This window comes from Eubalaena glacialis, chromosome 1 (genome assembly GCF_028564815.1).
Source record: "Eubalaena glacialis isolate mEubGla1 chromosome 1, mEubGla1.1.hap2.+ XY, whole genome shotgun sequence".
Classification (NCBI taxonomy): domain Eukaryota; kingdom Metazoa; phylum Chordata; class Mammalia; order Artiodactyla; family Balaenidae; genus Eubalaena; species Eubalaena glacialis.
This window is the reverse complement of record NC_083716.1, coordinates 47,399,903-47,422,802: the sequence shown is the minus strand read 5'-3', so window position 1 is coordinate 47,422,802 and position 22,900 is coordinate 47,399,903. Positions and strand designations below refer to the sequence as shown.

Genomic DNA, 22,900 nt, shown 5'->3' with positions numbered 1-22,900 from the left:
GCTATAACAGAGATGTTTATTAAATGGGGTCTGAAAGCTCGGACATTATGCTTCCCAGTTTGCTTCTTGCAGCCTACTCACCCATCCAGCTCTGCTGACTTGGGCTGAGAATGGGGCAGGACCGTCGGGTTCCCCAGAGACCTGTGCCACGAGGGTGTCTGTGCCCATCGTATCCTCCTCTCCACATGACAGGTGGGGACCCTGGCTCCTCCCCACTTGGGACTCCTTCCGTGCACAGCAGGCCAGCCTGGGACACCTGGCCCATTTGGAATCAGGGGCCATCCCTGCCAACCCAGACCCATGTTCCATATTACTCATTCTCCCCCAGCTGTGACTCTCAGATCCTGAACTTCTTCCTCGGTGGCAGCTAAAGAAACAACGCTATTGCTTCCACCTCTGAAGGCTTGTGAGAATGTCTTTTCTCACTTGGTTTTACAGAAGAACTGGGTTATTGCAGGGAGAGGTCTGCTTGTTTGGGATACCTGCTGCATTTAGGCACCAAACTGATACTAGCTTCTGGTTGGCTATTTCCATACATTTGCAAAATAACTTGTAAGGAATGTTGAAACGTGTACAAGAATGAGCACACGTTTCTAATCTAGACCTTAAAGCATGTGCTCTAAGTTTTGCTCTACAGAACCCTGGTGTTTGCTCACACGCACGAATGAAGAAGCATTATAATTTCTCATTAATTAAGATTGCCTATGAAGAATAATGTGTCTGCTCTGCCTTGTAACAATCCTATGGACCACAGAACACTTTGTAGAAATACATATTGCAAATCCTTAACTGAGTATCTGATTCATCTTTCTTTGTTCATTCTGGGTTAACTGTCACTTCCGTGGCCCTGTGGCAGAGACCTAGCCTGCTGCCTGCCCACTTTCCTGTCTTCCTTCTTTTCCCGCTCTTCCTTCCTTCTCTCCCATTTTCAACAAATATACATTTCTCACCTATTCTCCCAACAGTCACCAAGCAGGGCAGAGCAATGTCTCCGTACTGTGTGAGTCTCCAGGGCACCGCCTCTGTGGTCCCTGCATACAGCAGGCGCCTTGTCTTGTGTGTTGGCATTCATGGCTGAGGACTGTCAGATTTCAGTCTCTTTCAGTCTACATCATCTACTTGGAATCTTGAGAGCCCATGTAGTGAGGATGTAGGGAGCCCTCAGCGATGCTTCTGGAATGAATATTTCTCATCTGGCCTGGCTCTCCCTGCAGTGAGCACAGAGCCGCATTGTCTCAAGTCGCTCTGTGACTCCTGCTGCCCAGCGCCAGCCCCAGAGCGCACAGAGAATTCGGCCCACTGCTCGGCGCTGCTCCCATCCTGAGGGCTCGCAGCCTTGCCTTTTCTCCCTGCTCCCTGTCCTGAACCATCTCGGTTGGAGTTCAGGACCCATAGCTGTAGTCTACACCTGCCTCTGAGATGTGTAAGCTGCCAACGCATCCCTGGCCTTTCAGAGCTGAAATGTTACATCAGAGATGAGATGGGCCGTGAGTCCTTGCTGAGTGCGGGGTCCTGTGTCAGGAGCAAGAGAAGCCCCAGGGCTTCTGGACTGACGCAGTCTTGTGTGAAGTGGGAATGATGGTCTCCTTCGGGGAAAGCACAAGGATTTCTCCGCTCCATGTCTGGGAGAGAGAAACTAGTGAGGGTTCGAGGCAGTGCGAGCTTCGTTTGAGCCACCCTCAAGGTCTCCGCGGGACCTGTCATGTCACTCGATGGTCCCAGAGGCCCAGATACCATGGGGATGTCTGGTCACCCGTTGAAGAACAGACCTGTGAAGACCCCGAGCTCCCTGGAGGGCCCCTGGACATCAGGAAATTCCAGGCAGGGCTGTCTATCTATACAGACCCCTTGCTGAGCATCCCCCAGCCTGGAACAAGCAGCTCAGAAGAGGCTGGTGCCCGTGAGGGAAGATAGGAAGAGTGGGGCCTCGGGGGGAGGGATGATGGGGGTGGTGTCAGAGGTGGTCTCCTCTGGCTCGCCGTCCCCATCGTCCAGGTCTTCTGCCAGGTCTGGGATCATTCTGACCATACTGTCATCAAAGTGCACCTGCTTCTTCTTGGCCAGTGGGTCAGCTGGCTCCAGAGTCAGCTCCGTCAGGGCGTCTGGGTGCTGGAGGGCGTTGGGCTTCCTGGTCCCTTTCAGGACGCTCTTCATGTGGATGAAGAGGGAGCCAGGCCCCTCCTTGAGGGCCCCATGGAAGGTGTACGTTTGCTCGGTGTCCCCAGAGCCGGTGGTACTCACGGCGCTGCCAGAGGGGTCCGTGTACTGCTCTGGGGGGGGCAGCACCTCTGCGGCAGCTTTGCTCTTTTTCCGCTTGCTCAGCAGGAAGTAGGCCAGGCCAGTGATGATGAGCATAGAGCCTGGAAGAGATCTGGGAGGTCAGGACGCTGGACATGTCCTGGAGAAAAGCCAGAGGCTGTCCACGCCCACCGTCCCAAAGGGCCACTGTGGCACGCCTGTGTGGCCACACTCAGGCCCCCAGTGCTCCAGCCCTCACGCCTGACTTGTCCTCACAGACCCACATCAGACCCGTGTGGCAGGCCTGATGCCTGGCCGGGGGATGTCAGTGGGGCCAGTGCTGTGCTGGGGCCCTCACCCTGACAGTTAGCCAGGAGACCCTGTGCCCCAGGCCCCCTTCTTGCTGACAGCAGATCCTGGTGCTGCCCGCCTGTCCTCCCATCGCCACGCTCAGCCTCCCTCTCAGGGACGGCTTGTTGGGGCTGGACCTGCAATGCCTACGACAGACCTGGACTCTATGTTGGATACTGGGCCCAACTGCTGGACTGGGCTTCCTTCCATTCCCAGGAGTGGGGAGATCCTGCTTTACTGCCCCCTGCCCTATAAACATGGAGGAAATTGCAAATCCCTCTGGGTGCAGCTGGCACAGTGTTGGCTCCCCTCCTGGCCCCTCATGCAGCCCCCAGGCCAGAGGCCCCTCTGTCTCCTGCTGGGATCCCCACCCTGTCCAGAGGAAGGGGTGAAGGTGGCTGTCCCGCCTGCCAGGGCCAGGGCCTCCCATGCATCTCACGCTCTCTAAGGAGTGGGAGGCCGTGGCTCGCTGTGGCCTTGGCAGTGCTGAGTCCTGCTCAGGAGTCCAGTGAAGGCTGCACGGAGTGTCCCTGAGAGACTACGACAGGCACTTTAAGAGAAACAGCAGGAAGGAAGAGGAGGCTCCACCTTTCCACCTCATCTCCAAGGGCAGTCAGCTTCCTGGCATTTTTAGATGGGTTGTGAGGAGGGGGACAGCTTTCACAGCTAAGGAGGAGGGAGAAGGGTCCTAGCAGAACAAATCATTGTCAAAACCCAGGAGGTGGAAGCATCAAGTGCTGGCTTCTGAGATCAGAACCTGGGCTGACTAGCAGGGTGAATGGAGTGGGAGAAGAAGATGGAGTTGCAAGGGTCTTTGGGGATCCCATTTGGTGTGCCTTTCAAACCAGGCTGAGGAGTTTGGACTTGAATGGGTAGGTGCTAAGGAGGCACAGAAGGGTTTGGATGGAGAAGTGACTATCTTGCTCCCTCTGAAAGCTCAGACCACACACAAGCATTGGAGAAAAGGTCAGTTCGCTTCTGTGGGTGTAGCCTCTGGACACCTATAGGAAAGATGCACTTCTTGGGACTTTCCTGCCACTTGATCAGTTCCTCATCCCTATGATCTATGCTAGAAAGGGCAGAGGGGCTAGTGGGGCCCTGGAGCCAGCGTCACTGCAGGTCCATGAGAGCGGGATGCAGCCCCTTCTGCTCAGAGCCTACCTGCAGTGCAGGCTGCCTGCCTCCACTACCTCCTGGAGCTCCTACCTGGGATGGTCACGTGCCAGACCAGGACAGGGTGGAGGAAGCAGGCCACAGAGAGCAGCATGTAGGCCAGGAACCTCTGGAAGCAGCCTAGCCAGTGGGCCTTCTCCCTTGCTCTGTAGGCCAGGGACCCTGGCTGACACCTGGGGGGAGGAAGTCCAGGATTGGCAGGGAGTAGGCAGCGACCCAGAAAAGCCCCAGCAATATATAAAGCCATCAGAGTCTGGGATTGGGTCCTATTACGGCCATGTTCCCTGCGGTGGCCTCTGGTTGAACACCCGCAGGGGCTGAAGTCCTCACTGTGGGTTCCACAGTTAGGGGCCTTGCCTGAGCCTCTCCAGAGGGTCTCCAGCACTTTTTGTGAAATGCAGCTCAGACATGCCTGTTTGGCCCAGGGGGGAGGAAGGTAAATGCTCTCAGGATGCTGCCAATGCAGTGGGAAGAAGAGTAGGAGACTCAGAGGCACACTGGGAAGTCCACAGTGCAGTGCAGAAAGTGTGCAGTATAGGAGACACCTGGCTGGGACAGTTGTAAGGGTTGTGCACTGCACAAAGGGCCTGGCCACATGGGTGAGAGGGCTGGAATCCAGCTGCACCCTACTCAAAGGAGCCTTGGCTAGGCATGAGATGGCATTGGGCCAAGGGGGCTTCTCTGTTAACTGGCATGCAAGGACCACACGTGGGCCTGGCAGAGGCCTGATGCTGAGCAGGTTTCCTTAGGGGAGCTGTCTCCAGGTTGCAAAGGAGGAAAGTGTTTGCCTTTAGGTCCATCTCCTTCATCCTCTGAATTGGCTTGGAGCAGGGCTCTGCACACCGCCTCCTGCCCAGTCTGGCTTTGGGGGAGTGGTGTGGGCAGGCGGATGACATGTTGGACCAGAGCATGGCCCTCCCCCCACATTCTGCGGCCATGGCTCATTGGTGCCCCCTGGTGGTCATTATTTTGTAACAAACCCTGGCTGCGAGTGGAGGGACTCCAGAGACGGTAAAATGCCCCTTCAGGCCAGGGGCACCTCCCTCCCCTGCCCTGAGAAGTTACAAGGGTCCTTTAGCAGTGACATTCAGCAGAAATGGGGGAGGCCTGCTGCCTCAGGGCTGGTAACACTGGGAGGCAGCCAGTGGCCTTGCACGATGCCAGGACAGCTGGATTTGAAGCCTGGCTCTTTTGCTGACCACCTAGAGACCCAACTGTCTAGATTCTGAGAACTGCGGCCAGGGGTCAGTCCTTGGCCACCCTGATGACAGCTTCCATGAAGGGAGCATGACTGGGCAGAGGTATAGGCCTCTGTGACCATGTGGCCTCCTAAGATCCTGCAAAATCTGCATTCCTGACTCACAAATGGGCATGGAGGCGGGCCCTAACTTGTCCCTGGGTCCCAGCAGGAGGCAGAGTCAGTTCTCAAACCCAGCTCTGCCCGCTCAAAGCTGGCTTTCCGTGAGGTACTCGCCCCGTGGTAGATGACTCAGACAGGGGGTACAGTGACTGGCTGTTTCCAGAGGATGGGGATGGACTCTGTCGGGGGACTCTGGGTGGGGTCAAGCCCTGAATGGATGTGTCAGTCCACTCCCTGGTTGGGAGAAGGGAAAAGGGGACCATTGAGCTCCACGAGCCTGAGCCCATGTCCAGGCTGGGGCTCGCGGCAGGGTCGGGAAGGAACCCGGCAGGGTCGGGAGGGAACCCGTCCGTGGCTGCTTTGGGAGCAGAACATCTACGGGTCGTGGTCTCACGGGTGGAGGCATCTGGGAGTGTCTGGGACTGGGGGTGGGAGTGGGGCCGCTCTGGAGGCTACTTACTGGAAGCAGATGGCCAGCAGCTGAGCCACGAAGTAGGCCCCTTCGCTCACGGAGACGGCGGCTCCTGTAAACCTGTGGCGGAGGCAGGTGAGGGAGGGCGGGTACCCTCTGACCCTCCCTTCACTTTCCTCGGCTGTCTTCTCACAGCGCCTTGGCCTCCTGGGCCTCTGTGTATAGCTGAACAACTGACCAGGAGTTTCTTGACCTAATCTTGTCACCCAGTCAACATGAACCAGAAGCTGCCTGGACGCCAGGGCCTGTGCTGGGTTGGGCTGGGCCTCGGTGGTGGTGGGTAGGGGTGGAGGCCGGGGCCCAGCGATAGATGAGGGAGCTGCAGGCCAGCAGGGGAGACGACCTTGACCCCTACACTGTTGCTTGGACACTGGCAGGCACATCCTTCTACCCAGTGTCGCCAGGGCTGACACCGACTGCTGGTTGTCTGAGCCTTAAAGCTGGATCCCTTCCTGATCCCTTGCCTTCTCATCATCCAAACAGTCTCCAGCAGGGGCTGACTGTGTTCCTTAGACAGCCTGAGAATCACTCCCATTCTTTCTGGTCTCACCTGTATTGCCTGAGTTGGACACTGCCCCCTGAATCCTTATACCAGCTTCCCCTTTTGGCTTCCTTGACTCCCTGACCCTCACCTCCTGGCCTCCTGTTCCTCCAATCTATCTCCACCAAGCTGCCCGAGGGCTCCTTCTGAATCTGATATTCCTCCCCTTCCAGACTGCTTCAGAGGCTCCTCTGCTTCAAGTGTGTCCGGGGATCCTCCAATCAGAATCTCCTGGAGATTCCTGGGCCAGCCCCAGACTGTATATATCAGAATCTTTGGAGGGGAGCTTACATTTTTTATTGGAGGGTCTCACTGGCCTACAGAAATGAAATTTCTTAGCATGCCTTTGAAAGCCCTACGTGAAGTTGTTAGGTGCCACATGGCCTTTGCACAGGCTAGTGCCTCTTGGAGGTCTCCCCCTTTCTTCTCTTGTCCGTTTGACAATGTTAGTTATTTCTCTCTTTCTCCCTCTGACCATTTAGTACTTAATCTCTACCTTCTCCCACTTTCTCTGTGCCTCCCAGTATCTGCCTGGCTCTTACTCCTCAGCTTTCAAATGGTAATAATGAATTTACATAATGAATTCATGGCATACATTTCTAAGGGCTTTACAAATACCAATTCATTTAATGATTTTTGTTAAATCACTGTGATTACCCTCAGTTTACAGCTGGGGAAACTGAGGCACAGGAAGGTCAAGCCCCTTGCTTATGGTCACATAGCTGATCAGTAGTGGGGCAAGATTCGAACACAGCACTCAGACTGCAGAGCCTGTATGCCTACCAAGCACACCAGAGCATGTGCCTTGATAAACAAGTGACATTGCCTTTTTCTATGTCCTGGAGCAGAGGGGGAAACGGAGGCTTTGGGAATAGAGTGGCTCATTCAGACTTCCCAACTGGTGCTACAGAGGCTGTGCCTCTTGAGGCCAGGGATGCTGGGCCACTCAGACGAGGCAGTGAATCCAAGCAGAGACCCCTGCCCTTGTAGCAACATCCTACACACGAAGGCCTCTGCCCAGGGCTCCGTGCTGCCCATGTGGACCCTTCAACCACCGTTTGTGGGTAAGTGTGAGGAAGGCGCTGAGGGGCCTCTTTGGAAGGAGGAAGACAGGAGGCAGCAGGGGTAGAGAAGTGGAGAAAAGCCCGGAGAAAATCAATGACAGTTCAGCTCCTACTGGTACCTACTCGTGGCCATGGCCCCTGCTTGGCCCTGGGGACACAGAGCAGGAAGTGACAGTCTTATGGGGAGATGCTCCAGTAGACGGAGAGAACACAGTGGCAGGACCCTGAGATCTGCAGGGGCGGGGGAGATTGTGAGTATGCGAGGAGGATGAGTGGAAGAAGGAGTGAAAAGAGGAGGGAGGGACATTTGGGCCTTTGGGTGTCCCTTGAGGAGTGAGTGGGGTGTGAGTGGCAGGAGGGATGGGCCGGGTGGGCAATGGGTGCCCATCCCAAGGGGTGAGAGCAGGGCACGGGTGGAGAACACAGAGTAGTTTACAGTAAGGGGCAGGGGTCTTGAGGGTGGAAGGAACATCTTCTAGGACTGGACCACAGAGTGACCAGACGGGCACAGTGTCCCCTCAGGACAGGGACGGAGCAGTCAGGAAGAGGCAGGGTTCTGGGTAGAAAACAGTCTGCATTAACCAGCCATGGATCTGGACTGTTCCGTAGGATAATACCCTCCACCTCTTACCCGAAGTGGATGTTTGTGGGTGAACTAGGCAACCATGTGGAGAGGAGGAAGGCCCGCTCTGCTTCTGGATTCCAGACAGACAGTGCACCGCGGCCAGGCACAGGCTCAGTAAGATGTGGAGGGCCTTCGGAGCAAGGAGAAGCCACTTCCAGCCAGCAGGGGCTCCAGGCTCGGGGAGGCTTCCCAGGGTGAAATGCAGGGAGGAATGACAGGCTTTGGGAATGCAGGAGTGGCTGGGAAGGCACTCGTGTGCTCTACAGGATGGAGCAACGGCTTAGAGGGGAGGTGATGTGGGTGAGTTTGAGAAAAAGTCAGAAGCTCCTGGGGTGTAAGTTGAGTGACAAGAAATAAGGTGGAGGCCAGAAGATGGCAAAGGAGTGTGGGCTGGAGGCTCTTGAAGGTGGACAGAGGGACCAGGTTTCTAGGTGGGTAAAGTTGTGGCAGTGTGGAGATGGGCCAGAAGGGTGGAACGGGGTTGTGGATGGTGGGTGTGATCCACGTAGCAAACCGAAGAGGCTCCCTGAGGCAGGAGGGCTCCTTAGGACATAGACCAGGCCACCGTGATGTGGGTGGGTATGGAGGGGAGGAGGTGGGGGGCAGAGGATGCAGCCTGGTGACCCTGCAGGCAGGCCGAGGCTCCCTTAGGATGGAGCTGCTGAGAAGCTGGGTTGTAGAGCCCGCAGGGACCCCAGGCTCTCCTCACCCCTCTGGGATACCACCACACAGCGATCTTTTTCCCACTAGGGGGTGTCTGTAGAGGCAGCTGGCAGAGGAGAAAGGACAGAGGCTGAGAAACTGAAGGAACCCAGGTGGATGAATCTGGGCCCTGCTGTTCATGGGCTTGGTGATGTGGGCTGAGCTGCTTACTCCCTCTGAATTTTTTTTTTTTTTTTTATCTGCAAAACGGACTATATGCACTTCTTCTGTAATGCTGTCAAAGGTAAAGGACATAAGGTAAATAAAACATTTAACTGTGCTTGGCATGTAGAGGAGCTCAAATAGATAGTCCTTTGAACTGATTCCCCAATCACTAAAAGAAGAGCTTGGTTATTGTTTTCTGAATAAAGACATGATTGAAGAGACGGATGGATGGATAGATGTATGGATGGATGGGTGGGTGGATGGATGGATGGGATGCTAATTGGTTGATTTATGGGATGATCTGGCGAAAGTCCTTCCCAACAAGGGGATATTCCAGAAGCCCCCTCTACTCCTTTCACCTTTGGGACAGAATGGAGCTCGTGTGGGATGGGGGGATGCTGTGGGTGAGTCTCAGCAGATGGACTTGGGGTGAGCTGGAACAGAACATACAGGCAGGGAGGGCACGTGCGCACATACTCACAGCAGGTAGAAAGCCAGGCTTTTAAACTGTCCCTGGAGGAAGGTCTCAGTGCCCACGCCGATCAACACTAAGGGGAGAAGAAGAGGAGGGAAGAGTGGGCCCAGGTGCTCCAGCCACGGCGCTGCCTTGTGCGGGCTCCTTGGGCATGGAGTGAGCCCTCTCCTGGGGACTGGGAACCAGGGTAGGCTCCTCTCCATGTGACACAGGGAGCTGTGGCTGGGAAGGTGCAAGAGAGCAAGGAGCCTTCTGGATTGGTCTCTGGAAACCAGAGGGGTTTCATGCAGCACCCCAGAGGCCTTTTAATCCAGTCTCCCCAGAGCAGATGCCTGTCCTTCTCTGTCCACATTGGTCATGCTGCCACCCCCTCAGTGCCCCTGAAACAGCCCACACTGACAGGCCACCAAGCCCTGGGCTCCACAGGTGTCCTCCACATGGAGTGGCTTCAAGGGCCCTCACCATCCTGTAGGCCCATGTGGGCTGTGTTTCTGGGCCCTAGAGCTTGGCCATGGGACCTGCCCCCACCTCTGTTCCCTCGCCCAGATCACTGTTCTTGCTGTTTCCGTGCCCTCGTTTTCACTTGCTGGCTTGGTGGCTGCATCATGCACTCCTGGCTCATCACTTTGGACCCAGTGCTGATTAAGCCCCTGGGGTTTTGCTGGGACATGAGATGCGGCTCAGCCTCATCTCTCCTCCTGTCTCTTCTTGGCAGTTGGTGTCTGTGCTCAAATACCTGACCTTCCATTTGTATGAGTAAATCCATCTTGGACCCACGTTTGTGGACTTGCTGGGTCCTGGCTGTCCCCTCACTCTCACGGCTTCACTCAACCAGCCGCAGCCCTGACCCATCCACCCGCTGATGGAAACGTTCCACAGGCAGCATGCAGATGTTCCTCCCGCCGTGGTGACCCACCCATCAGACCTCTTTCTGGCCCTAACTGATTACAGCCCACGCACCCTACACTTCTCTCTCTGGGCTCTGACGACCCACTCTGGTATTTGCTGAACAGTGACTTCAGCTCGTCTCCCTCCCAGGGAGTCGGAGATGGTGGGGCTGAGCTTCTGTTCTCGGCTGCCCGTGTGTGGCCCTTCATCTCTGCCACGCGGGGACTGCTTCCCTGGGCCTGATGCCTCCTCTTTTCCCTGGCGGATTCGCTGCGTAAGCACCCATGCCCAGGTGACTGGAGCCCTTTGTCCACTGCGGAAATGCTGTCTTCTGAAATGCAAGGTGGAGCCGTTCACTTAGGCGCCAGCACCCCCTCCCCTCCCTTTGTGGGGGGATGTGGAAGTACTTCGGGGAGAAGGGGACAGAGCTCTTCCATCGAGGAAGGGGGTGCCTGTGTATTCTTAGTGATGGGGATTCCACTGCTCTCTGTGGTTACGGGCCAGGGCAGTGGAGGACACTGTGCCTCTGTCCTCTCCAGGTCCTAGCCACTTGCTGGCTTGTCCCAGGTGAGGAGTCAGGGATGCCACACAACCTCACTCCCCTCTGCAGTGTTAATGTTACCTGTAGGCACTCAGTGGCTGATACACAACGGTCACACGTGTCCTGGTTCCTCACAGCAGCCCCACAGCACAGGGAGTTCTATACTCCCCATTTCATAGGGACAGAAATGAGGCTCAGTGCCCTTGTGTAGTTCTCCCAAGGACACATCTAGAAAGCAAAGGACCGATAGACCAAACTTGAGCCTTCTGGCTCCAGGCGATGGGCCATTTCCTGGTTTCCACTGTCGACCTGTGTGTGTGTGTGTGTGTGTGTGTGTGTGTGTGTGTATGTGTGTTATGCAGGCAAATATTCATGTATTTAGTTTTCACTGTGTCTCCTGTCCTGTTCTCAGCACTAAGCATTTATTAACTTATTTAATCATCACAACAGTCCTATGTGAAAGTACTGTTACCCTCACTGTACAGAAGAGGAAACTGAGGCACAGGGAGTATAAGTAAAACAAAGAAACAAACAAACCAATCATGGATGCCTAGGTCAGGTCCTGCATTTCGGTCTCCCATTTGCCAGTTAATAGCTGAGCCAATCTCTCTGAGGATTCAGTAAGTTAATTAATGCCAAGCACATCACCGGTGCTCAGTGAAATCACCGATTTTTTGTACAAGAATCCAGTCCAGCCCGGGGAAGTGTCTTCCCACCCAGGGCCTGGGGAAAGGGTCTTCTGCTCAAGGCTGATGCTTGTGATTGTTCACTTCTGGGGTGAGGCAGGACCTTCATTCACCTTGTAATCTTTGTAGATTTGCATGGGCTTCTGGCGATGACCAGCAGATGGCAGGAAGGGGTCTTGGGAACTCAGTCCCTTTCCCTGATTTGCACCCCTTTGGCATATGGAGCGGTATTTTGATGTCTTTTGATGGAAACAGAGGGTCAATAGTCAAAGGGGCATTTCAGGAACACTCTAGAGGCAGTTTGCAGTTAAAAAATGAGACTAACAATAGGGAAAAGAGAGAGCTGGGTTGAATTCCCAGTTCTGTGTGGGTAACGGTGGATAAGTACTTAACTCATCTGAGCTGGGTTTACCATCTGTGGAATGGGGAGAATTCGTTGTATCTCCTAGAGTTGTTGCTTGGACTGGAGAAAAAAACAGGTCTGAAAAACGGGGCTTTGTGCTCACAGATGTCACGTGGCCCATACACACAAGCTCCTTCCTCCCTCTACCTCTGGCCTGGGCAGCTTTCCCAGCCTCCAGGTAGCCCATTTTGCATCAAGAAAAGTGGGGTCACTCTTCCAAAAGCTCTCAACCAACAGTAAACATGCTGGATTCTGCAAACCCAGGGACAGAGATATGCCCTTTGGTAGGGGGAGGAGAGCAAGGTGGTGAAGTCAGAAGCATGACCCCTCAGGCCAGGAGATCCGTAGGGGATTCTCAAGGGAGGCCATAAGTCCCTTTGACACTGGGGCCAAAGGGTCCCCCGCTGGATCCTCCCAGTTCTGGGGCTCATGTTCTCAGAGGCCGACCATGTGAGGTTGAGGCAATGCTGGCCAAAGTGAAGTCCTTCCTCCTGTCCCCCTCATCCGTCTGTCTGCTTGTGGCCTCGACCCAGCTTCTGCCCGTAGTTGCCTGCCCAGGCTCCGTGGTGTCTCCTGACAGCTATTCCTAGACTGTGCTTCCATCTCGTCTTATGTGGTTTCACAGGGCTCTAGCTCTGAGCAAAATGGGCCAACCTACATCAGCCACTCACCCCAACAAATGATGCTGTGGCCCTTGCCCTGAGCTGGGCACGGGGACAGAGGAGCTGAGTTTGAGAATGGAGATGGGGGACAAATGCCATACATGTCCCCAGAATCAGGGCTTCATTATAACAACTTCTCCATAAGAAAGAATTGCCCCAGAAGAGCCTTGATCCTGGGCTGCATTGTTCTTTGCGCCACAGGGGGTGCGCGTGCTGGGCGGAGCCACCTGTGCTACTTTTACACCCCCACTGGGGGGCCTTAGACTCCTTCCATCCCTCCCTGTTGTTTGTCCCTTAGGATCCTGTTGCCCCTCATCCCAACCCAACAGAATCATATTACAAGCCCACACTGGCACAGTCCGGCCCACCCCTCCATCTCACTTCCCCTCACAGTCTCCAGGGAGGCATCTTTCCTGGCGTCTGGTTAGAACCAGCATCTGTGGACAAGCCTGGCCTCTGCATCTCATTTCCTGGCCTCTAGTTTCTTTCCCTCCTGTCTGGGCTGAGTCCATCCACAGCACAGTATTTTCTTCTCCCAGAGGCCAGGGCTTTCTTCTGAGTTGCCTTCCTGAGCTGTTTGTTATAGTTCAGACTTAGCAGGGATCAGAGATTCTGGACCTGTGATGCAGGCCTGGGCCAGGCACACACCGGAGCATCTTTCCGGGCATCCTGAGGCTCTGGTCCAGAGTGTGGGTCGATGAAAGCTATGGGCATGCAGTGCTGTGACAGAGAACGTGCGGCTTGATCAGAAAAGCAGAGTCCTGGCTCCTCAAGCAAACGATAACTCCCTTGCTTGCTTCCTATTCCAGAAAAATGGGGATGATAAAACATGCATAACTGACTATGAGCCTCAGGCTTAGTAAATTATAGAGAGTTGTGCAAATGTAGATGATGGCTAATGGAATTATTAGGAGAGGCAGGTTGTTCCCATCAGTAGTCTCAGGGGAAGGCGAGGGTTTATTCTTATCCTTTCCTTCCATTAATACATGTTTTTATTGTGGCTCAAGAGCTCTTCTCTATGTATTGATGTTGCTCATTGATTTTCCGGTCTCGGGTCCCTTCTGCAGGCCTGATTGATGTAAGTGGCCCAAAGCCCCAGCTACCTGTACATCTCATGTGTTAAGCCCCTCTGTGCAGCCTGCTAAGGGCCCATGTGCTCCTGAGGATGGGGCCTGTCTGTGGTACTAATGGCTAAGGGGCTATCTCCAAGGCTTCTGGCCTCGTGCTACCTTTGCCTCAGGGCTGATGTCATGGTTGGCTGTAGCTTATCTGTTCTGACTCCGTCACTGGGTTGAGTTTTGACACCTGTCTTGCATTCAGTGCAGTGCCCTGGTGGCAACATAGGACACTTCACAGAGGTCACTAGAGGCCACACTAACTGGCTTTCCATGCCAGGCAGTGGTCTTGGCCCTGGATGCCTGGGGAGCTGGGTGAGAATGTCATATTCACTGCTGCTAAGGGCACCTCATAACTCCCCATGTCGTATTTATTGCTCTTCTTCATCCTCAGCTATGGCATATCTCCTACTGGTCTTAGTGTCTGTAGGGACATCTCAGGTAGGGACACAGTGATCTGATGACAATGGCTGGGGATGGTTCAAAACGGGTCACAGCTGACTGTAGACGTGAAGGCTAGGTTTGCACCATTTCTAAGAACACAGAGATGTTGGAACTGGTTGCTAAGAATCCAATGAGACAATAAAGTAGTAGCTGCAGGTTTCTTAACTCAGGAGAAGTTGTGGCAGATTTTAAGCCTGGCAGGGAAGTTTACCAGTGTGTTGAGAGCCATTCAGGTGACACCTATGAGCCAGGGTTCAGAGATACTATGAGGAAAGGCCAAGATTTTATAGAAGAAAATTCTAGATATTCAGTTAGAAGAGATTTTAGAGTATAGGGTGGCCCTCAGTGCCCTCCAACCCACTCACAAGCCTGCTTAGGGAGAATTTCCTGAAGGTGAGAGAGTCCTCATTCTCTACTGGATTCTCTACTATCGACTATAGTAGACCATCAAAGAGGACTATTTTGTTTGGCCTTGTAGATTGGCCAAAGGGCCTGTAGTAGATTGCAGTGATGCCCCTGCAAGCCTTCACCCCCTTGGTATCCACACCCTTTGTTATATGACTTTGCAGTCCCTTGCACTGAAGAGAAGTCTGTTTCCCCTTCCCTTGAATCTGGGCTCAGCAATGTGACTTGCTTTGGACAACAGGATGTTATCAGGTACCAGGCAAGCACAGATGGGAAACAGGCTTGTGAACTGGACCTGCTTTCTCGTGCCTCTGCCATTATCATGGGCACATGGCCAGGCCAGCCTGCTGGAGCACAAGGGACCTTATCATCCGAGCCAAGGCCAGTCTAGACAAACCAACAGCTGTCTGACCTTCAGATAGGTGAGTACACCCAGCCTACGTTAGCAGAGCTGCCTAACCTACTCGCCCAGATGTGTGAATGATAAAAGCTTATTGCTCTATGCCACTAAGGTTTTGCCGTTGTTACACAGCATTATTCTGGCAATAGATAACTGACACATCCACTATTAAAAACAGCTTTATTGAGGTATAATTGACATGCAACAAACTGCACATATTTAAAATTTGCAATTTGGTAAGTATTGACATGTGTATACCAGGGAAACCATCACTCCAATCAAGATAGTGAACATATTAATCACCCCAAAATTTTCCTTGTATCCTTGTAATCCTACCTTCCAACGCTTCCATCCACTCTCAGGGAAACACTGTATCTATTTAGATAATAATATAGCTTTTCTTTTTTAGTTTGTTAATATGGTCAATTACATAAATTGATTTTCGAACGTTAAAGCAACCTTACATTTCTGGGATAAACTGTACTTGGTTATGTATATTATATTTTTTATATATTTTAATTTGATTTGTCAGAACTTTTAGAATTTTTACATTTATGTTGATGAGGGGTATTAGTCTATAGTTTTCTTTTCTCATGATGCCTTTTTCCAGTTTTGGTATCGCTATAATGATAGTTCATAGAATGACTTGAGAAGTACTCCCTCCTTTTCAAATTTCTGGAAAGGATGTGTAGCATAGATATTATTTCTTCCTTCAAGGTTATAAAATTCAAGGTTATGAAACCATCTGGGCCAATACACCACCTTTTGCTGATGACATCGTTTACATGGAGGGACTCTACAGACCTTTGCTGATGCTATTGAGGACATTGACCCTCAGGCAGAATAGCATCCTTCTTGTAGAGACCCACAGGGGAAATTTCTTCTAGGTCTTGATTTCAGGTCAAAGTATTTGGCTGAAGAATTTGATTCTTATTCTTTCTTGCATTTAAAGAGAATGCATCTGCTCACTCTTCCACATGGCAGCTTTCCCGGCACTAGAAAATAATGACCATGCCTCCAAATGTTCTCTCTGCACATGTTCTCTCTGCACATACCATGTTTCTTTCTTTCTTTTTTTTTATTGGAGTATAGTTGCTTTAAAATACTGTGTTAGTGTATACTGCACAGCAAAGTGAATCAGCTATACGTATACATATATGCCCTCTTTTTTGGATTTCCTTCTTATTTAGGTCACCACAGAGCACTGAGTAGAGTTCCCTGTGCTATACAGTAGGTTCTCATTAGCAATCTATTTTATACATAGTATCAAGAGTGTATATATGTCAATCCCAATCTTCCAATTCTTCCCACCCCCTCCCCTTTTCCCCCTTGGTATCCATACGTTTGTTCTCCACGTCTATGTCTCTATTTCTGCTTTGTAAATAAGACCGTCTATACCCATTTTTTCAGATTCCACATACATGCATTAATATATGGTATTTGTTTTTCTCTTTCTGACTTACTTCACTCTGTATGACAGTCTCTAGGTCCAACCATGTCTCTACATGTTTCTTTATCTGACCTTTACCCGGCCTATGGCAAGCTAGGAAGGCTCAGGGGAAAGCCCCAGGAGGGCTCCATCTCCCCAGCATCAGCCATTTGTTTCTGACTACATTCCTTTTTGATAACAGGCCTCGTCAGATGGTTGCACAGAGCTAAAGAAAAATCTTAAAAGAACTGTCAGCCCATGAAAAATAAAATGAGGTTACCATCTTTCTTCTGGTTTCATCACTACACGTGATGTAGAAATAACCAATGTGCTGTGGGATGATCTTAATGACCCAAGCGCAAAATGTGAAGAAAAATGTTACTCAGTGTAAGACCTTTCACAGTCTAGCTCCTTCCTCCCCTTCCAGCCTCCAGGGTCATATGTTAGCTTGTTCCTTTCCTCTGATCTTTCTTCTTTTTCCATCCTGCAAGAAGATTTCATTACTCACACTGTGCCGTCCCTGTGTCCTGCACGTTCCTCTAAAATTAACCAGCGCTGAGTGAGAATCTATGTGCCATGAAGTTTGCTGCTTTAGTCATTGTTTCACTGAATGCTCACATTCCCAGAGCATAGATGCACTTGTTATTCCCATTTCATAGATGAGAAAACTGACATTTAAAGTGATTAGCTGACATGCCTAAGGTCACACATCTACTAAGTGGTAGAGAAGGACGCAAATTCACCCTCTCAAACACTAGGCTGCAGTGTTTGGCACTGGAATATGTATTTACTAGATTGTCTCCCTGGTCAGCTCATGCGCTTCTCTAGGTTAGAGGTCATACCATCCTAATCTATGTGTCTACATTGCACAAAGTGGGGACTCAGCCAATGTTTGTCAGATAAATGAATCCTAGGTGGAGATCCAGATTTTTTGTTCTAAATCTAAGAAGGAGGACACAGGCACAAATAAGTAAAGAAAGAAATGCTTGAACTAAATTATATTATCTTCCAGTGGTAAGAGGATGGAACTAAGGTGGGGATATTTCATTTGCTCATTGGGACAATCGGACTGGAAAACAGGCAACATCCACTTACAGGATCTGAAAACAATATGTTCTTGCCTGGTAATAAATCCACCTGTGGACGTGTTGGAGTGCATGAAGCTTCCTTAGATGGCAGGAGGTGGACACTGAGATATACATTTAAGAAGGGTGGAAATTAGCATGGAGGGCCCAAGATGATTGCCTCAGAAGCATTAGTTTTTTTTCTTTTGAAGGCTTTGAATAGGGCTAAAGTCAAACTATGCATTTGCTGTACTCTTTAAAAAATAATCAGAACATCTGGGTTTAAATGCTTCTTTTATCCTAGACTATATTAATAAGCCAAGTCTCCATTTGAATGGAATGTGGCAAGGAATGGGGCTGTCGGGAATGTGGCTCTGTCCTTTATGTAGAGAAGAGGTTAATGGGTCAAAAACCTGGAACAAAGCAAAACTCTTAAGTGATCCCAGGTTGATCGAAAGTAATTGATTTGTGACAAGCAGGACTTGCTTAAAATGGCTTTGTCTCAAGCTCGGCTCCTGTCCTCGTTGGCTGAGTGGTGCCCTTCTCTTGGGAGCTGTGTGCCGACAGCCCCCAGATGTTCCACTGCATCACTGCCCTGTGAGTGGGCAGACTGGGGCTCCAGCACCAGATCTGCTGTTTACTGGCTGTGTAACTTCTCCCAAGCTACCTAAACATTCTGAGCCTCGGTTTCCTCATTTGTAAAATGGGATTTAGCTCAGCGCTCGGCCCTCACAGGCACTGGTAGGGCTGCAGCAACATAATGGCTTTACAGCATGTTGTCAGTCATGTACCTCTGGACCCATACATGGAAGGTCCTACTGCGATAATTCTTTCTGGAAATTTGTGCAGATTTGTCTGTCCCCAGATGAGGTCCAGGTGTGGGTTTGGCTGGAGATGGTCATGGTGGTACCAGTCAAAGCATACTTGGCAATCATTCAAAGACAGAGAATGAACAGTTGGATCAAATATCGGTGACTTTACAGATTTAGAGAACAAACTAGTGGTTACCAGTGGGGAGATGGAAGGGGAGAAGGGCAATATAGGAGTCGGGGAAAAGAAAAAAAAAAAGGGTTATTATGGGATTATATGAAATCATGTGTGTGAGACCTTTGAAAGTTGTAAAGCACTCTAGAATTTAAAGAAATTTCATTCAATAAAAAAAATCATATAATACTGCAGATAAAAAGAATATCAGTGTCTTTAGATTTAGGAAGTGTCTGGTCAATCCTTCCTTTGCTTCAGTGTAACTGTGTCCGCTCTCACCATGACCTCACCTGCCTGAGGCTGTGCATGGTCAGGACTGACCGATGGTGGGGGCACTAGACTGATAGGGTGGCCTCAGCCAGCCTCTTTGGTACCCTCTGTGTGTCTTGCACTCTGCATCCCATCGTTTCGCCAAGACATAGAAAGACATGTCCTTTGGCCTGATTTAGGCGGAAGGCATGCTGATGAAGAGTAGGGTCTCAGGAGTAGGTAGTCATCGATGGAAATCTTGCCTCTTTGCTTCCTGAGTGTGAGACTTCGAACCACATACTTCACCAACCAGCCCTCAGTTCCCCCCCAAGTGCAATGGGGATGAGGATGAGTGTGATGGTGCTTCAAAGGGTAGTTATGAGGATGAAACGAAATGCTACATTTAAAACATGTAGCACTGAGCTAGGGTCACGATAGATACTCAGGTAATCATGTTCATGAGCAGCTGGTACATCAAGAGCAGAGGCTGGAAGAGTGAAAAAAAGGCCCCCGAGGGTTAGGACGGAGAAGCTTGAGTGAGTTTTGCTCTGAGGAAAGTTGAGAGGCCTCCCCACAGGGCCCAGAGACATTTCCTCATCAGTTCCTCTTTGCGGGAAGCCCAGGCCTGTCCTTGTGCAAGGACACAGCTGTGAGGAGAGGGCTTTCTCTCCAGGGTCAAGGCCTAGGGAAATGAATCTCCTCACCTCCCTCCGCACCCCAACCCAGATCTGGAGGGCCTTCAAGGTGTACCATCTACCCTGACACAGGGAGCTCTTCCCACTCTCTCTCTGCAGGCTTGGGGCAGGGGCTGAGGACTGGGGAGGAAGTCCATGGGGATTCACTCTGGGGGATAAGGAGGACAGCGGAGGTGCAAAGGGAAGCCAATCCTGCCTTCCAAGCACAGGATGGGGACCAACCTCGCTGGACAGGCCCCTTTCTCATTTTATGGAGGAGGTGCGCCCTGGGCCTCAGAGCTCCCATCTCAGTTGAAACCCATTTTCCCAGGTCCCCCCCTCCTGACAGTTAATGAGAATGAAACACAGGGTTGAGCCTCCCCTGGGGCCTGAGTCTCTGACTCGGATGTCATGACCCTGTCTTCAGGTGGACACAGTGAGAACCTGCCGGAGGGATGGGCACGTAGGGATCTGGCATCTTTACTGGCAGGTGTGGAGTGCTCCCAGCCCGTGTGCAGTTCCCCGGTTGTGTCTTTTCTTTGGGTGGCTCCTGGTGCCACATCTCAGCAACAGAGGGACACCCAGTGCCTTCCATGGCCAGGCAGGGGATACAAATGAATGACACCAGCCAAGTGTAAGTCAAATAAGGAGAAGTGGGTCTGTGATGACCTGGAAAGCTTATGACTTCAAAGGGAGAGAATTGCCTCATTTTCTAATTTTCAAAACACTTCTGCCTGAGGGCAATCTGCAAGGCCTGTTTACCCTTCTTGGGCGGTGGCAATGCTCTGTCTGTGCCCACTCATGGTGTGGGGCTGGTCATGGGGGTGGGACAGCAATGACCCCTGGGACCACTGGACATCCTAATGAAGCTTCATTTAAAGGGGCTGAATGGGGAGGAAGAGGTGAGCTGTGCTTCGGCCACAGCCACTGGGCCTTGCCATCCTGGTGCATGTCCCCAGGTCCTGGTGCCTTTAGAGCTGCTGACAGCCTCAGATCCATCTGCAGAGGGAAAGGGAAACCAGGGAGGGGCTGCTGGATCAGGAGCTGCCTGGTCCCTGCAGGTGACACTCTGGGTGACCTTGGGTCACACGCTTTTCCTAGTTTCTAGGGAACCCACACTCCCCACAGGCAGACCAGGGCTGCCTTAGGTCTCCCAGAGTTTCTGCAAAGTGACAGCCTCTGTCTCAAGTCTCATTTCCTCTCTAGCAGCAATGCTCCTATAAATGAGGTCTGGACTTCTTAACAGAGGATTTCAACAAAAAAGAGGCTTAAGAGAATAAGGAATTTGCAAATCTTACACATTGGAAATAGGCCAGCAGTTCAGTGATGCTGAAAGAAACTCGAGATTTTCCCAAGATGACTAAAGCCCCTCTTTCTAGCTTCCCACCTGCTCCCAGCACTCGAGAAAGCCCAAACACAATTATTGGAAAGCCTGGCCATTAGAAGGCAAAATAGTGGCCTATATTTAGCCTGGATCCTATATCAAAACCAAGGGAGAGGACTGTCCTCTGCATTAACAGTGGCCCTCTGCACAGAGATGAGGGCTGTAGTTCAGAGGAGAAGTTTGTGTGTGTAGCGTGTGTGTGTGTGTGTGTGTGTGTGTGTGGCTGTAGACCCTTCCATTGGCTGAGATAAATCGGACTTTTAAACTGTCTGTAGCTAATCCATTAAAAGTTTATATACCTCTTAAAACAGCTTCCCGACAGGAGCCAGGTCTCCCCTCCGGGCAGAGCGTGGCAGGGGGAAGTGTCACTGTGATTTCTGACAGATGAAAGGGGTGCGTTTTACATATTTAGAAACCAAGGCGTAGAGGAGGGCAGGGTGTAGTCAAGATCAACAGTGGTAGATGAGGACTCAAACCCCAGACACAGAAACCCTACTGAGGGTTAACTTCCCTTCCCCAGGATGGGCATTTAGGGGCCTTGGAGCTCATGTAGGTGACAAGGTGGTTCTGATGGAGGCTGGACCTGGATCCCCTACTCATTCACTTACTCAGGGCCCTCAGCAGAGCAATTCCAGACCCTTCCTGGTGCCCACTGGGTGGGGCTTCCTGCCCTGCTTTCTTCTTCCTGGGAAGAAGGAGCTCTTTGGGCAGAGTCCTGGCCTTTTCAAAAATCGAGCCATCAGGGTTCCAGGCCGGCTATCCCTCTGACCTGTAACATGACCTTGGGCAAGGTCACTGCCCCTATTTGAACTTAGGTGCTCCTTCTTGTAACTGGAGGGGTGGGATTAGACCATCGACAGCAGGCCTCCCTGTGCCAAGTCAGGGCTAATTGCTAGAAGAGCCCACTGGCCAGCATAGCAGTGAAGCTGGCCCTGAACCCAGGGAATGACACAGATCCCCACTGAGCTCTGAAATATGTCCTGGGGCTTCTCCCAAAAGGTTTACATCCTCAGTTCTACTTAGCTATGCTCAGTTCATGCATTCTAGACCCTCCAAAACACCTGGCTAGCAGGCTCAGTTATCTCTATCATAAAGATTAGAAAGCGTGATCCCAGAGGGCCCAGGTGGCTCGCCCAATGTCACACATCGGTGAGCGACAGGGCTGGAGTAGGAACCAGCACTGTTTGGGTCTGAGCTGGGAGCCATTTCCCATTTTCCAAGACCCATTCGTAAGATTGTGTGTAATGGTGGGCAAGGACTTGATCAGCAGTGGGTGTCTCTTCCTTGTCCCCAGGGGACAGTGGGGGCCAGAGCCAAGGCTCCGAATGCTGCCTGCTCACCTTCCCAGCACAGATCCTGGCCACGTGGGGGGCACGGGGCTAGGGTCCGGGTCCGAGCTGGGGAAGTTCGCAGGCAGAGCTCAGGGTCACAGCTATGCAGGTACTACTGTAACCACCTGTCTTCCCGGCACGTCGAGCAGCCCCCAGATCAGGCTGGGTGAGGAAGAGCAGCCCAGCACGGGGAACCATTTATCCCCACAAACCCACGGTGTTCTAAGGGAAGCCTGGGATCTCTGTGTCCAGCTCTCTAGCTCAGCCTGCCCCGTGTGCTGGGAATTCTCTCTCCATGAAGGCACTCCAAGATGCACTCCAGTGACCATCTCTCCAAGATGCACTCCAGTGACCATTGACTGTCCAGTGAGGCAACCGATTCTTACATTTGCCCAGTCCTTTACACCTTCACCTTCAGCTCCCACCTCCACCTCACAACAGCCCCCAAGGAGGTGGGGCAGACCCTTTCAACTCATTTCACAGATGACGATGCTGAGGGTTCCCAAGGTCACAGGGATGGTGGGTTGCCAAGCAGAGATTCTGTACCAGGCCCCTGGATCCCAGCCCCAGGCTCACCCCACTGCACCTGCTGCTGCCTTGAAGAGCAGTGTTTCTGGGGTTTGGGGAAAGAAAGTGACGAATATGTGGCCAGGTGTTTCTTCCCATCCCTCGCTGGCCGGTTCCCACCCCTTGGGCAGTCCTGTCTGCTGTGCCCAGTACCCAGAGGACCGAAGCTGGGGGGGCGGGGTCCTACCTGCAGCAGTGGTGATGCCCAGGAGCCGACAGGTGTATTCCAGCCCCGTCCAGAACACCTGCAGTTTCATGGTGCAGGGTCCCAGAAAGGCAGACAGCAGAAGCTCTGGCCCGAGATGCTCCAGGTGGCCTGTGTGCAGCGGGAGGCTGTAGCTACCAGCTCCGGGCTCTTGCACCCTGGAACCCTGCCTTCCCAAACCAGTCCAGGTCACCTCAGCCTGGCCGAGGTGTGAATAGGGCTCACTTTCCCAGCTTGCCAGGTGCTCAGCTTAATCATTACCTTGGAAGAATGTCCCCACTGCTCCACGCAGCCAGGGCCTGG

At 52.1% G+C, this 22,900-nt stretch overlaps 1 protein-coding gene across 4 annotated transcripts; it reads right to left on the bottom strand.

Annotated features, from left to right (window-relative positions):
• Positions 1–2: 2 nt before the first annotated feature.
• On the bottom strand, positions 3–22,894 carry TMEM72 (transmembrane protein 72). 4 transcript variants are annotated; one of them, XM_061177455.1, is made up of 5 exons: positions 22,580–22,894; positions 9,173–9,239; positions 5,583–5,654; positions 3,796–3,935; positions 3–2,360 (listed from the first exon to the last, which is right to left on the bottom strand). In XM_061177455.1, exons 1-5 carry the CDS (start codon positions 22,647–22,649, stop codon positions 1,882–1,884), a joined length of 828 nt encoding a protein of 275 aa, XP_061033438.1. In that variant the 5' UTR covers positions 22,650–22,894; the 3' UTR covers positions 3–1,881. The 4 variants fall into 4 exon arrangements, with proteins under 4 accessions (XP_061033438.1, XP_061033501.1, XP_061033568.1 ...); XM_061177518.1 differs by lacking the exons at positions 3,796–3,935; positions 22,580–22,894 and adding exons at positions 10,127–10,385; positions 10,677–10,729 and having other exon boundaries at positions 9,169–9,239; XM_061177585.1 differs by lacking the exons at positions 3,796–3,935; positions 22,580–22,894 and adding exons at positions 10,127–10,385; positions 10,677–10,729.
• Positions 22,895–22,900: the final 6 nt, after the last annotated feature.